At 41.8% G+C, this 15,274-nt stretch overlaps 2 protein-coding genes across 2 annotated transcripts; both read right to left on the bottom strand.

Annotated features, from left to right (window-relative positions):
* Positions 1-3,792: 3,792 nt before the first annotated feature.
* On the bottom strand, positions 3,793-4,206 carry LOC140546639 (histone H3). The gene has a single exon (XM_072670022.1). It carries the CDS (start codon positions 4,201-4,203, stop codon positions 3,793-3,795), a length of 411 nt encoding a protein of 136 aa, XP_072526123.1. The 5' UTR covers positions 4,204-4,206.
* Positions 4,207-4,258: 52 nt separating this feature from the next.
* LOC140546638 (histone H2A-like) lies at positions 4,259-5,196 on the bottom strand. Its single transcript, XM_072670021.1, has 2 exons — positions 4,814-5,196; positions 4,259-4,379 (listed from the first exon to the last, which is right to left on the bottom strand). Exons 1-2 carry the CDS (start codon positions 5,194-5,196, stop codon positions 4,259-4,261), a joined length of 504 nt encoding a protein of 167 aa, XP_072526122.1.
* Positions 5,197-15,274: the final 10,078 nt, after the last annotated feature.

The following is a 15,274-nucleotide window of genomic DNA, read 5'->3' as shown; positions in this document are numbered from 1 at the left end:
TGATTTATGATTATTATGTTGACCTCAATATAACCTGATGCATACATACATACACATAACCATACAACATAGAATTTAAGGGCTCTAAGGGGAGGAGAACAAAGGTCCTACATAGAACTGCACTACTCTACAGTTTGACTCTTAATGAGAGAATTGTTGGCTTTTTACCTAACTGATAATAAAATGTCTTTAGTTAAAGAATGCTTGATAGAAGCACTCTTTATTTAAGGCACTTTATTAAGATCTGTAAGGAGATAATACAGTATTGAGTATTTTGTTTTCTTCTGCCCTACTTTATCATTAGCATATTTTTAAAACCCAAACAAAATTACGGTGCCCTAAAATAAGTTTTCATTTCATTGCCTGGTAGCATGACAACTGGTTATCCTGCTGGCTACTAAAATGCCCAAAAGTTCCTTGGTAGAACTTAGTAGACTTACTGGAGTTCACAACCATCTGTCATATGTAACAGCTGTAACATTCACACACACACACGTATACATCTATGTTGTTAGCGTTTGCATTTGCGAGTTTGACCACACGATGGCATCCACGCTCCATCCATGACATATATCCACGATCCCAAAACAACGGTGACGTTTGCAATAGGGCACTTCCTAAATCCCTTACACTGTATACACTACACAGAAGTGCACTTCTCTAGTCAAGTCTTTTAGGCTTCTGATGGAGTTTCAGGGCTAGGCCTCAAGACTGTGGTCATAGTACGTAAATGGAGCGTGGATGCCATCGTGTGGTCAAAATGTAAAACAATTAATCTTGCAATTTTTTATTTATTTATTGATTTATTTATTGATTTATTTATTTATTTCTTGTCCACGGAGACAATTAAAGAAGCAACATCAGAAAGAGGAGAAAGAGTTACATTTAAATAGCAGAGAAGCTAACTTACAAGGGAGGAGGCAGTACGGTCGGCTGTTGATAAACTTTTGTTAGCACTTTTGTATTCATTTGTTACTTACCTATGCCTTGAAGAAAGTCTCTGACCTAAACCATGCAGGTTAATTTTTTTTTGAGGGTGCGTATGTTTTTCCATATTTTAGCTTTGCTCCACTGGCCTCCAGCTCCTCAGTCAGGTCTTGATAGCAGATGAGTCAATTTTAATTGGCAAGGTTTTGGTCAGAGACCATCTTTAGTTAGGCATCATGGGAATTGTAGTCGTTGATCTAATACACTACAACTTAAAGATATAGTGTCCACAGAGACATTTAAAGAAAGAAAGATCAAACACAAATCGAATAAATGGTATATTATTGCATACAAGGGAAAAGCTCCTAATGAGGCCAACTAAAACTACATGTTTACCCCTTGGATTTCTCAGGCTCGTTTTACATCTTCTAATAAAAGTCATGTTAGATTAGATAAAAACAGAGGGAGTTAATGTTGCTTTAAGTAATGTTGCTTTTACCATATGTTGCAGTTAGTGGATGATAAAGAAATATGGAAAGACATTGTGGCAAGCAAAGTAAGTGTAGAGCTCATGATGAAGTCTGGGTGAGTGGAAGCAGTTTGGCTAGACCTACCCCTTAGGCTTCTGATGGAGTTTCAGGGCTAAGCTTTAAGTCTGTGGTCGTAGTACGTGAATGGAGCGTGGATGCCATCTGGTGGTCAAAATGTAAATCTGCAAAATATAAAACAATTCATCTTTTTGATTTTTTGGTCCATGCAGACATTTAAAGAAGCAAAATCAGAAAGAGGAGAAAGAGTTTTTTGTATTCATTTGTTACTTACCTATGCCTTGAAGAAAGTCTCTGACCGAAACCTTGCAGGGTGCGTATGCTTTTCCATATTTTAGCTATAGCAGATGAGCGGTTTTCTTTATTGATTTATGATTATTATGGGAACCTCAATATAAACTGATACACAGAGTTTAAGGGCTCTAAAGAGAAGGAAACAAAGGTCCTACATAGAAGTGCACTACTCTACAATTTGTCTCAAAGGCTTCTAGCAGTGAGTGAATTGGAGGCTTTTTACCTAACTGCATGCTGTTTGGTTGTCATGATGGCTAATACAGTGCCTTCATTAAAGACAGCTTCTATCAAGCATTCTTCAAAACAAGACATTTTATCTAGTTGTGGAAGGAGGTTATACGGTCTGGAGGTTTTTTTTTGTTTTGTTTTGTTTTTTTTTTCCTTCTGTCCGACTTTATCGTTAGCATATTGTTAAAATGAAACCCAAGCCCAAACGACAATCATCCCACAAGACATGTAATTACTTTTTAGATTTATTGGTGCAGTTAGCAATCATATTTAATATGTATAAAATTGCCCTAAATTAAGTTTCCATTTCATTGCCTGGCAGCATGAGAACTGGTAACCATGCTGGCTTCTAAAATGCCCTGAACTGAAGTATGCTTCAATAGAAACATTTTTAAAAATGTACTTTAAAAAACACTAACCAAAATAACACCGCAATACAAATGACTTAGTAGACGTACTGGAGTTCACAACCATCTATCAAATGAAAAAGCTGTAACATTCACACGAATAAATCTAGTTAGTTAACGTTTGCATTTGCCTAGTTTGACCACACGATGGCATCCACGCTCCATCCATGACATATATGCCCATGATCCCAAAACAACGGTGGTCGTTTGCAATGAGCACTTCCAAAAGCCCTTCTATTCACCACACAGAAGAGCACTACTGTACTCAAGGCTCAAAGGCTTCTACTCTCTATTACATAACCAGGTGCATCCTAGGCAGGACAAACACTTTACCCCTGCCAGTATTTATTCACTATTTCTTTTCCCTAGGCTTCTCTAATGATCATTTTACATGTGCTGGGAAGGTTCATTTAATTTGCTCCATACTTCAAGGGTTATACTTCCAGACAAGCTAGACTGTACTAAATAAGGTAATTTTTGAAGTATAGCACAAAACAATACTGACTCAACATTCATTTAATTTTGGCGTTTTTCCCGCTGATCTGGGTTAATTTTACAAACAATGTGACGGGAAACATGAATTTTATAGAGTTAACATATAGAGTAAACATATAATTTTTTAGAGTTAGACATGCCTTGTTCTGGTAGAGGTATTGAAAGAGATTAAAAACAAACAAACAAACAAACATTCCTCTCCGGACTATACACTTACCTCCTTTACTGCTGCCCTAAAAGCAAGCACAAACAACACAGCTGGTCTCGCTTACTCTCTATGCAATCAAACTCATGTTGCATATGTATGAAACGTAAGTACCCTAAATCAAGCTCTCATTATATGAATATACACATACATTGCTCTCTGAAACTGTGCTTGCAGTTGTATAGTTTCACCACGCGGTGGGATCTACGCTCCATCCATGACTAATGCCGTTTGTAATAGGCCAAAACCGGCCTAAACACTACATAGTGTAAAGTGTAGTGTTCTACTGAAAGGGCAGTGGCTTCTACTTTCTGCTGGGGTGAATGAACTGTTTCCAAACTATTAAATATGTATAAACATATTGATAGGTATTAAAAGAAAAGTATTCATATGTATTAAAACACGTTAAATATGGCGATTTTGATGTGAAATGTAGTACAAAACGTTATATATATATAGACACACATATAGAAGTTGTTTTTTTTCCCTAATCTTCACAACCACTGTCTCACGGCTGGTTTCGCTCGCTCAGTCCTATGGAATTTAGAAGCGCACGCGTCATAATAGCCTTACATTATATAAACGCAACACCGAGGTGAGGCGGACATTTGCTGTTTCGGCGCGGACACGGGTAGGTGGCTCTTAAAAGAGCCGTTGGGTATTTCAGGTAAACGTCGAAGCGCTCTGTTTAAGCGCGCTCTCCGCGAATACGGCGGGCCAGCTGGATGTCTTTAGGCATGATGGTGACTCTCTTGGCGTGGATAGCGCACAGGTTAGTATCTTCAAACAGACCCACCAAGTACGCCTCGCTAGCCTCCTGCAGGGCCATGACGGCGGAGCTCTGGAAGCGGAGATCAGTCTTGAAGTCCTGAGCGATTTCACGCACTAGGCGCTGGAAGGGCAGCTTACGGATCAGCAGCTCAGTAGATTTCTGGTAGCGGCGGATCTCCCTCAGAGCCACGGTGCCGGGCCTGTAACGGTGAGGCTTTTTCACGCCGCCGGTGGCTGGGGCGCTCTTGCGAGCAGCCTTGGTGGCGAGCTGCTTCCTCGGGGCCTTGCCACCGGTGGACTTACGGGCGGTCTGCTTGGTTCTTGCCATCGCGTTGAACTCTGCTCCTCTCGGGGAAAAGAAAGAGAATGAGTTCTTGCTCGCTTCACATGGCTTTTAAGCTTTCAAGCCGCTTGCCGCTCATTGGGCGTCTTGAAGTTGTCCGTTTCCCATTGGGCGGCCGGCAATGCGTCGGTGACACACTATTGGGCGTCTTCTTTTCAAACCTAAAAGCAAAACGGCGGGCTCCCGTAATACAAAACAACAAAGAAAAAAAAAGCATTAAAAGAATATATAATAATAAGAACAATAATATGATCAAACTAATCAATGTACTGTACATTACAGCGAACATTAAACACACTGTGTGTGTGTGTGTGTGTGTGTGAGAGAGAGCAAGAGAATGTGTGTATACATGCACATATGCATAGGGTGTTGATCTCAGTACGTGAAATATATGAAAAAGGGCAATTGTGTATTGCATGGCAGTGTGTTTATATAATAACTCGGTTCATAAAGCTATTATTTTTTTATGCAGTTGGAAATCACGTGAAGAATATGTAGTGTTGTTTGTAAAGGAGCAGCACTTTTCTTAGAAAAAATGGGTGGCTCTTAAAAGAGCCTTTGTGTATAGATAAATCAACGGAGAGCGCCAATTTACTTTGTCTTCACAGTCTTCTCGGTCTTCTTAGGTAGCAGTACAGCCTGAATGTTGGGCAGCACACCACCTTGGGCGATAGTGACTCCTCCGAGCAGTTTGTTCAGCTCCTCGTCGTTACGAACAGCCAGCTGCAGGTGACGGGGGATGATACGGGTCTTCTTGTTGTCGCGGGCGGCGTTGCCAGCCAACTCGAGAATCTCAGCGGTGAGATACTCCAGGACGGCGGCCAAGTAGACGGGAGCGCCGGCGCCGACCCGCTCAGCGTAGTTGCCTTTACGCAGGAGCCTGTGCACACGGCCAACTGGGAACTGCAGTCCGGCGCGGGACGAACGAGTCTTAGCCTTGGCCCTAGCTTTACCACCGGTTTTGCCTCTTCCACTCATGATTCGCGTCAGTCGTGTTCGTCGAACAAAGCTGAAATAATGCACGCCGGCCAACGAGCGCCGTTGATATAGCAAAATCGCCTACGGTCCTATTGGCTAAAAGCTACGCGCACCAACAGCCAATCGCATTTCCGCCGTCAGACTCTAGCGTCCTCCCACCTCTGCTCGCTTTCCTACCCGACCCCCTCCTCCTCTCGTGCTGTGTGTCTGTGTGAGCGAGAGAGAGAAAGAAAGGAAGAAAGAAAACGGGTTAAAGAAAGAAACATTTACCCCCACTCGTGCCCCGCGTTTCCTTTCCCTTTCCCGCTCAAATGTAACACGTATGACCAAACCAAAAAAATATATATATTGATCATATATAATTATTGTGTGGGGAAACTAATGAGAGCTATTTTTGTGTTGTTGAGTGTTTTTTTTTTTTTTTTTTTAACAATCAATTCATTGTGCAGTAACAAGGGGGGAAAAAAGCTGTTTTTTTTATGAAACTGTGGGTGGCTCTTAAAAGAGCCGTTGAATAGAGAAACAAGACATGAAGGTAAACGGCGTTACTGTTTACTTCTTCTTAGGGGCAGCCTTTTTCGCCTTCGCCGCCTTGGGCTTAGCTGCTTTAGGCTTGACCGTTTTGGCTTTCTTTGGGCTCTTGGTCGCCTTTTTGGGAGCCGTCGGCTTCTTGGCCTTCTTGGGGCTCTTCGCTGCCTTCTTAGCGGCCGCGACGGGCTTCTTGGCCTTCTTGGGGGATTTCTTAGCCGCAGTGGGTTTCTTGGCTGCTACCTTCTTGGGCTTCTTGGCCGCGGCTGGTTTCTTGGCGGCCGGCTTCTTAGCTTTAGGTGCCGGTTTCTTGGCGGCCGGCTTCTTCTTTGCCTCGGCCTGCTTCTTGTTAAGCTTGAAAGAGCCCGACGCGCCGGTGCCTTTGGTCTGCACCAGAGTGCCCTTGGTGACGAGGCTCTTGACGGCGAGCTTAACGCGTGAGTTGTTCTTCTCGACGTCGTAGCCGCCGGCAGCCAGGGCTTTCTTCAGGGCGGCGAGAGACACGCCGCTCCTCTCCTTGGAAGCCGAGACGGCCTTGACGATGAGCTCGCCCACGCTGGGGCCGGCTTTCTTGGGGCGGGCGGCGGCCTTCTTCTTGGGGGCCTTGGCGGGCGCAGAGGCGGCTGGGGCTGGAGCGACTTCTGCCATTGTTCTGCTTTGCTGTGAGCGCGAGTGAGCACAAACTGCTGCAGCGTTCTGTAGAACCTCCCGCTGCAGCGAGGGGGCCGGCCCTTAAAAGCCACATGAGAACGTTGTAGACTCAACTCGCTCGATGCCGCACAGCCGTGTGGCAGCGACGGTCTCGCACTTGTGTTTTCTCTCGGCGTTTGTCGAGCGAAATATGGGCGAAAGCTCAACTTGGCGAGCGTAGAAATGCTCTTTCGTCTCCGAGAGGCTCCACCGTGTGTTGAGAAGACGGGAAGGGCAGCGTAACGACGCCGCGTTTGATACGGCGCTCACCGAAGCGTGCCACGCTACCGGCGTGCCGAACGGGCGGCGGCGCATTTGGCGTGCTAATCGGTGGAAAACGGCGACAAAAGGTGCCACGAACTGGGCGAGTGTTATCCGGTGCGTTGGAGGAGAGCCTCGGCGAGAGCGTGCTGGGCATCCGAGACGTGGGTGCGTTGTTTTGCTCGTCGTGCGAGGCGACCTTGAGGAGTGTGTAAAGCACAGTGTTGCCGTGTGTGCGCAGTATGACTTCCACCGTCGATGCGTCTTTGTCACCGGCGCTTCCACACTCGGAACGGCTCTCCATAGGTCCCCTAATACGCACTCGTAACACACCCAATATACCATAGCCAAAAATCTCATACTAACCCTAACACAAAATAACTGCATACACCCCCCCAACCCTAAAACACAAAAAACAAAATAACAAAAAAAAAAAAAGACAAAACTTATTCTAAACATAACATAAAACAATGATGCCCTTTTTCAAGCCTAATACAAAATAACTGCACCTTCACTCTAACCCCAATACAAAATAAACCCAAGCTCATTTAAACCCTAAAACCCCATTTTTCATTTTAACCCTAATAGAAAATAACCATTTTCTCTCTCCAACCCTAAATAAAATAACCCCATCCTTCCTCCAACCATTATACAAAATCACTCCACCCTCATTCGAACCCCTCACATGAAACAACTCCAATCTCATTCTTGTACTAAAACAAATTAACCCCATCCCTCCCTCTATCCCAATAAGCAACACACCAAATTATTATTTTTAAACTTTTGCTTTCATTTAACCCATTCCATGCAGTCATGACCATTCTACTTAGATGTGCATTCCTCAGTAGGCCGAGGCCATGTGTATCCAAATCATCAGGCTGATGGCTAATGTTGAAACTCACTTTTACTGAACCTTCCTTTGTATCCTAAGGCAAAGGCTTAAGCTCACCGTCACTTTAACTCAATCCACCTTCATCATAAAACTGAGGCCTTTGACCGCCATACTATTTTACTTACTCTTCCCTCGTCCTTTTGCATTGCTCCAAACCCTCTACATCAAAAAATATCTATGAACCTATTCTTGCTCCCTCGAATCTCACCATTAACCTAAGACTTCAACCAAATTCATCTTTTTGTGACCCAACCAAATAGTCCTAATACAAAATAACTCTGTCCTCCCTCTTAACCTAGTACAACATAACCTTAACATCATTCTAACAATGAAACAAAATAACCCCATCCGCCGTCTAACCCCAAAATAAAATAACCCATTTTCATTCATACTCTAATACAAACCCCACCACCTTCTCTCTCCAACCCTAAAATGAAATAACCCCATCCTTCATCCAACCATTAAACAAAATCACTCCATCCTCATTCGAACCCCTCACATGAAACAACTGCAATCTCATTCTTGTCCTAAAACAAATTAACCCCATCCTTCCCTCTATTTCAATAAGCAACACACCAAACTTTTGCTTTCATTTAACCCATTCCATGCAGTCATGACCATTCTACTTAGATGTGCAGTCCTCAGTAGGCCGAGGCCATGTGTATCCATGTGTATCCGAATCATCAGGCTGATGGCTAATGTTGAAACTCACTTTTACTGAACCTTCCTTTGTACCCTAAGGCAAAGGCTTAAGCTCACCGTCACTTTAACTCAATCCACCTTCATCATAAAACTGAGACCTTTGACCGCCATACTATTTTACTTACTCTACCCTCGTCCTTTTGCATTGCTCCGACCCTCTACATCAAAAAAATATCTATGAACCTTTTCTTGCTCCCTCGAATCTCACCATTAACCTAAGACTTCAACCAAATTCATCTTTTAGTGAACCAAACCAAATAGTCCTAATACAAAATAACTCTGTCCTCCCTCTTAACCTAGTACAACATAACCTTAACATCATTCTAACCATGAAACCAAATAACCCCATCCGCCGTCTAACCCCAAAATAAAATAACCCATTTTCATTCATACTCTAATACAAACCCCACCACCTTCTCTCTCCAACCCTAAAATGAAATAACACCATCCTTCCTCCAACCATTATACAAAATCACTCCCCATCCTCATTCGAACCCCTCACATGAAACAACTCCAATCTCATTCTTGTACTAAAACAAATTAACCCCATCCCTCCCTCTATCCCAATAAGCAACACACCAAGTTATTATTTTTAAACTTTTACTTTCATTTAACCCATTCCATGCAGACATGACCATTCTACTTAGATGTGCATTCTTCAGTAGGCCGAGGCCATGTGTATCCAAATCATCAGGCTGATGGCCAATGTTGAAATTCACTTTTTCTGAACCTTCCTTTGTATCCTAAGGCAAAGGCTTAAGCTCACCGTCACTTTAACTCAATCCACCTTCATCATAAAACTGAGAAGACCTTTGACCGCCATACTATTTTACTTACTCTACCCTCGTCCTTTTGCATTGCTCTGACCCTCTACATCAAAAAAATATCTATGAACCTATTCTTGCTCGCTCGAATCTCACCATTAACCTAAGGCTTCAACCAAATTCATCATTTTGTCACCAAACCAAGTAGTCCTAATACAAAATAACTCTGTCCTCCCTCTTAACCTAGTACAACATAACCTTAACATCATTCTAACCATGAAACCAAATAACCCCATCCGCCGTCTAACCCCAAAATAAAATAACCCATTTTCATTCATACTCTAATACAAACCCCACCACCTTCTCTCACAAACCCTAAAATGAAATAACACCATCCTTCCTCCAACCATTATACAAAATCACTCCCCATCCTCATTCGAACCCCTCACATGAAACAACTCCAATCTCATTCTTGTACTAAAACAAATTAACCCCATCCCTCCCTCTATCCCAATAAGCAACACACCAAGTTATTATTTTTAAACTTTTACTTTCATTTAACCCATTCCATGCAGACATGACCATTCTACTTAGATGTGCATTCTTCAGTAGGCCGAGGCCATGTGTATCCAAATCATCAGGCTGATGGCCAATGTTGAAATTCACTTTTTCTGAACCTTCCTAAGGCAAAGGCCTAAGCTCACAGTCACTTTAACACAATCCACCTCCATCATAAACCTGAGGCCTCGTTTACAAAGCTACTGTTACTCACTCTTCCTAGATCACATCTGCACTGAACACACTTTCACCGCCATACTTTTTTACTTACGCTACCTAAATTTACTTACTCTACCCTCGTCTTTTTGCCTTGCTCCGACCCTCTACATCAAAAGTCTAGCTCTGAACCTATTCTTGCTCGCTTGAATCTCACCATTAACCTAAGGCTTCAACCAAATTCATCTTTTTGTGACCAAACCAAGTAGTCCTAATACAAAATAACTCTGTCCTCCCTCTTAACCTAGTACAACATAACCTTAACATCATTCTAACCATGAAACCAAATAACCCCATCCGCCGTCTAACCCCAAAATAAAATAACCCATTTTCATTCATACTCTAATACAAACCCCACCACCTTCTCTCACAAACCCTAAAATGAAATAACCCCATCCTTCCTCCAACCATTATACAAAATCACTCCATCCTCATTCGAACCCCTCACATGAAACAACTCAAATCTCATTCTTGTACTAAAACAAATTAACCCCATCCCTCCCTCTATCTCAATAAGCAACACACCAAATTATTATTTTTAAACTTTTACTTTCATTTAACCCATTCCATGCAGTCATGACCATTCTACTTAGATGTGCATTCCTCAGTAGGCCGAGGCCATGTGTATCCAAATCATCAGGCTGATGGTTAATGTTGAAACTCACTTTTACTGAACCTTCCTTTGTATCCTAAGGCAAAGGCTTAAGCTCACCGTAACTTTAACTCAATCCACCTTCATCATAAAACTGAGAAGACCTTTGACCGCCATACTATTTTACTTACTCTACCCTCGTCCTTTTGCATTGCTCCGACCCTCTACATCAAAAAAATATCTATGAACCTATTCTTGCTTGCTCGAATCTCACCATTAACCTAAGGCTTCAACCAAATTCATCTTTTTGTCACCAAACCAAGTAGTCCTAATACAAAATAACTCTGTCCTCCCTCTTAACCTAATACAACATAACCTTAACATCATTCTAACCATGAAACAAAATAACCCCATCCGCCGTCTAACCCCAAAATAAAATAACCCATTTTCATTCATACTCTAATACAAACCCCACCACCTTCTCTCACAAACCCTAAAATGAAATAACCCCATCCTTCCTCCAACCATTATACAAAATCACTCCATCCTCATTCGAACCCCTCACATGAAACAACTCAAATCTCATTCTTGTACTAAAACAAATTAACCCCATCCCTCCCTCTATCTCAATAAGCAACACACCAAATTATTATTTTTAAACTTTTACTTTCATTTAACCCATTCCATGCAGTCATGACCATTCTACTTAGATGTGCATTCCTCAGTAGGCCGAGGCCGTGTGTATCCAAATCATCAGGCTGATGGCTAATGTTGAAACTCACTTTTACTGAACCTTCCTTTGTATCCTAAGGCAAAGGCTTAAGCTCACCGTCACTTTAACTCAATCCACCTTCATCATAAACCTGAGGCCTTTGACCGCCATACTATTTTACTTACTCTACCCTCGTCCTTTTGCATTGCTCCGACCCTCTACATCAAAAAAATATCTATGAACCTATTCTTGCTCGCTCGAATCTCACCATTAACCTAAGACTTCAACCAAATTCATCTTTTAGTGAACCAAACCAAATAGTCCTAATACAAAATAACTCTGTCCTCCCTCTTAACCTAGTACAACATAACCTTAACATCATTCTAACCATGAAACAAAATAACCCCATCCGCCGTCTAACCCCAAAATAAAATAACCCATTTTCATTCATACTCTAATACAAACCCCACCACCTTCTCTCTCCAACCCTAAAATGAAATAACACCATCCTTCCTCCAACCATTATACAAAATCACTCCCCATCCTCATTCGAACCCCTCACATGAAACAACTCCAATCTCATTCTTGTACTAAAACAAATTAACCCCATCCCTCCCTCTATCCCAATAAGCAACACACCAAGTTATTATTTTTAAACTTTTACTTTCATTTAACCCATTCCATGCAGACATGACCATTCTACTTAGATGTGCATTCTTCAGTAGGCCGAGGCCATGTGTATCCAAATCATCAGGCTGATGGCCAATGTTGAAATTCACTTTTTCTGAACCTTCCTAAGGCAAAGGCCTAAGCTCACAGTCACTTTAACACAATCCACCTCCATCATAAACCTGAGGCCTCGTTTACAAAGCTACTGTTACTCACTCTTCCTAGATCACATCTGCACTGAACACACTTTCACCGCCATACTTTTTTATTTACGCTACCTAAATTTACTTACTCTACCCTCGTCTTTTTGCCTTGCTCCGACCCTCTACATCAAAAGTCTAGCTCTGAACCTATTCTTGCTCGCTCGAATCTCACCATTAACCTAAGGCTTCAACCAAATTCATCTTTTTGTGACCAAACCAAGTAGTCCTAATACAAAATAACTCTGTCCTCCCTCTTTACCTAGTACAACATAACCTTAACATCATTCTAACCATGAAACCAAATAACCCCATCCGCCGTCTAACCCCAAAATAAAATAACCCATTTTCATTCATACTCTAATACAAACCCCACCACCTTCTCTCACAAACCCTAAAATGAAATAACCCCATCCTTCCTCCAACCATTATACAAAATCACTCCATCCTCATTCGAACCCCTCACATGAAACAACTCAAATCTCATTCTTGTACTAAAACAAATTAACCCCATCCCTCCCTCTATCTCAATAAGCAACACACCAAATTATTATTTTTAAACTTTTACTTTCATTTAACCCATTCCATGCAGTCATGACCATTCTACTTAGATGTGCATTCCTCAGTAGGCCGAGGCCATGTGTATCCAAATCATCAGGCTGATGGTTAATGTTGAAACTCACTTTTACTGAACCTTCCTTTGTATCCTAAGGCAAAGGCTTAAGCTCACCGTTACTTTAACTCAATCCACCTTCATCATAAAACTGAGAAGACCTTTGACCGCCATACTATTTTACTTACTCTACCCTCGTCCTTTTGCATTGCTCCGACCCTCTACATCAAAAAAATATCTATGAACCTATTCTTGCTCGCTCGAATCTCACCATTAACCTAAGGCTTCAACCAAATTCATCATTTTGTCACCAAACCAAGTAGTCCTAATACAAAATAACTCTGTCCTCCCTCTTAACCTAGTACAACATAACCTTAACATCATTCTAACCATGAAACCAAATAACCCCATCCGCCGTCTAACCCCAAAATAAAATAACCCATTTTCATTCATACTCTAATACAAACCCCACCACCTTCTCTCTCCAACCCTAAAATGAAATAACACCATCCTTCCTCCAACCATTATACAAAATCACTCCCCATCCTCATTCGAACCCCTCACATGAAACAACTCCAATCTCATTCTTGTACTAAAACAAATTAACCCCATCCCTCCCTCTATCCCAATAAGCAACACACCAAGTTATTATTTTTAAACTTTTACTTTCATTTAACCCATTCCATGCAGACATGACCATTCTACTTAGATGTGCATTCTTCAGTAGGCCGAGGCCATGTGTATCCAAATCATCAGGCTGATGGCCAATGTTGAAATTCACTTTTTCTGAACCTTCCTAAGGCAAAGGCCTAAGCTCACAGTCACTTTAACACAATCCACCTCCATCATAAACCTGAGGCCTCGTTTACAAAGCTACTGTTACTCACTCTTCCTAGATCACATCTGCACTGAACACACTTTCACCGCCATACTTTTTTACTTACGCTACCTAAATTTACTTACTCTACCCTCGTCTTTTTGCCTTGCTCCGACCCTCTACATCAAAAGTCTAGCTCTGAACCTATTCTTGCTCGCTTGAATCTCACCATTAACCTAAGGCTTCAACCAAATTCATCTTTTTGTGACCAAACCAAGTAGTCCTAATACAAAATAACTCTGTCCTCCCTCTTAACCTAGTACAACATAACCTTAACATCATTCTAACCATGAAACCAAATAACCCCATCCGCCGTCTAACCCCAAAATAAAATAACCCATTTTCATTCATACTCTAATACAAACCCCACCACCTTCTCTCACAAACCCTAAAATGAAATAACCCCATCCTTCCTCCAACCATTATACAAAATCACTCCATCCTCATTCGAACCCCTCACATGAAACAACTCAAATCTCATTCTTGTACTAAAACAAATTAACCCCATCCCTCCCTCTATCTCAATAAGCAACACACCAAATTATTATTTTTAAACTTTTACTTTCATTTAACCCATTCCATGCAGTCATGACCATTCTACTTAGATGTGCATTCCTCAGTAGGCCGAGGCCATGTGTATCCAAATCATCAGGCTGATGGTTAATGTTGAAACTCACTTTTACTGAACCTTCCTTTGTATCCTAAGGCAAAGGCTTAAGCTCACCGTCACTTTAACTCAATCCACCTTCATCATAAAACTGAGAAGACCTTTGACCGCCATACTATTTTACTTACTCTACCCTCGTCCTTTTGCATTGCTCCGACCCTCTACATCAAAAAAATATCTATGAACCTATTCTTGCTCGCTCGAATCTCACCATTAACCTAAGACTTCAACCAAATTCATCTTTTAGTGAACCAAACCAAATAGTCCTAATACAAAATAACTCTGTCCTCCCTCTTAACCTAGTACAACATAACCTTAACATCATTCTAACCATGAAACAAAATAACCCCATCCGCCGTCTAACCCCAAAATAAAATAACCCATTTTCATTCATACTCTAATACAAACCCCACCACCTTCTCTCTCCAACCCTAAAATGAAATAACACCATCCTTCCTCCAACCATTATACAAAATCACTCCCCATCCTCATTCGAACCCCTCACATGAAACAACTCCAATCTCATTCTTGTACTAAAACAAATTAACCCCATCCCTCCCTCTATCCCAATAAGCAACACACCAAGTTATTATTTTTAAACTTTTACTTTCATTTAACCCATTCCATGCAGACATGACCATTCTACTTAGATGTGCATTCTTCAGTAGGCCGAGGCCATGTGTATCCAAATCATCAGGCTGATGGCCAATGTTGAAATTCACTTTTTCTGAACCTTCCTAAGGCAAAGGCCTAAGCTCACAGTCACTTTAACACAATCCACCTCCATCATAAACCTGAGGCCTCGTTTACAAAGCTACTGTTACTCACTCTTCCTAGATCACATCTGCACTGAACACACTTTCACCGCCATACTTTTTTACTTACGCTACCTAAATTTACTTACTCTACCCTCGTCTTTTTGCCTTGCTCCGACCCTCTACATCAAAAGTCTAGCTCTGAACCTATTCTTGCTCGCTTGAATCTCACCATTAACCTAAGGCTTCAACCAAATTCATCTTTTTGTGACCAAACCAAGTAGTCCTAATACAAAATAACTCTGTCCTCCCTCTTAACCTAGTACAACATAACCTTAACATCATTCTAACCATGAAACCAAATAACCCCATCCGCCGTCTA

Source organism: Salminus brasiliensis, chromosome 24 (genome assembly GCF_030463535.1).
Source record: "Salminus brasiliensis chromosome 24, fSalBra1.hap2, whole genome shotgun sequence".
Lineage (NCBI taxonomy): Eukaryota > Metazoa > Chordata > Actinopteri > Characiformes > Bryconidae > Salminus > Salminus brasiliensis.
This window is presented reverse-complemented; position numbering and strand designations above follow the sequence as displayed.

Bases quoted from the DNA above. Each gene is read 5' to 3' on its own strand.
- LOC140546639 (XM_072670022.1), bottom strand. From the start codon at position 4,203: ATGGCAAGAACCAAGCAGACCGCCCGTAAGTCCACCGGTGGCAAGGCC.
- LOC140546638 (XM_072670021.1), bottom strand. From the start codon at position 5,196: ATGAGTGGAAGAGGCAAAACCGGTGGTAAAGCTAGGGCCAAGGCTAAG. The intron at 4,380-4,813 runs GTAAATTGGCGC...TTTTGCTTTTAG, and splicing joins GAGAAGACTGTGAAGACAAA to GTTTGAAAAGAAGACGCCCA.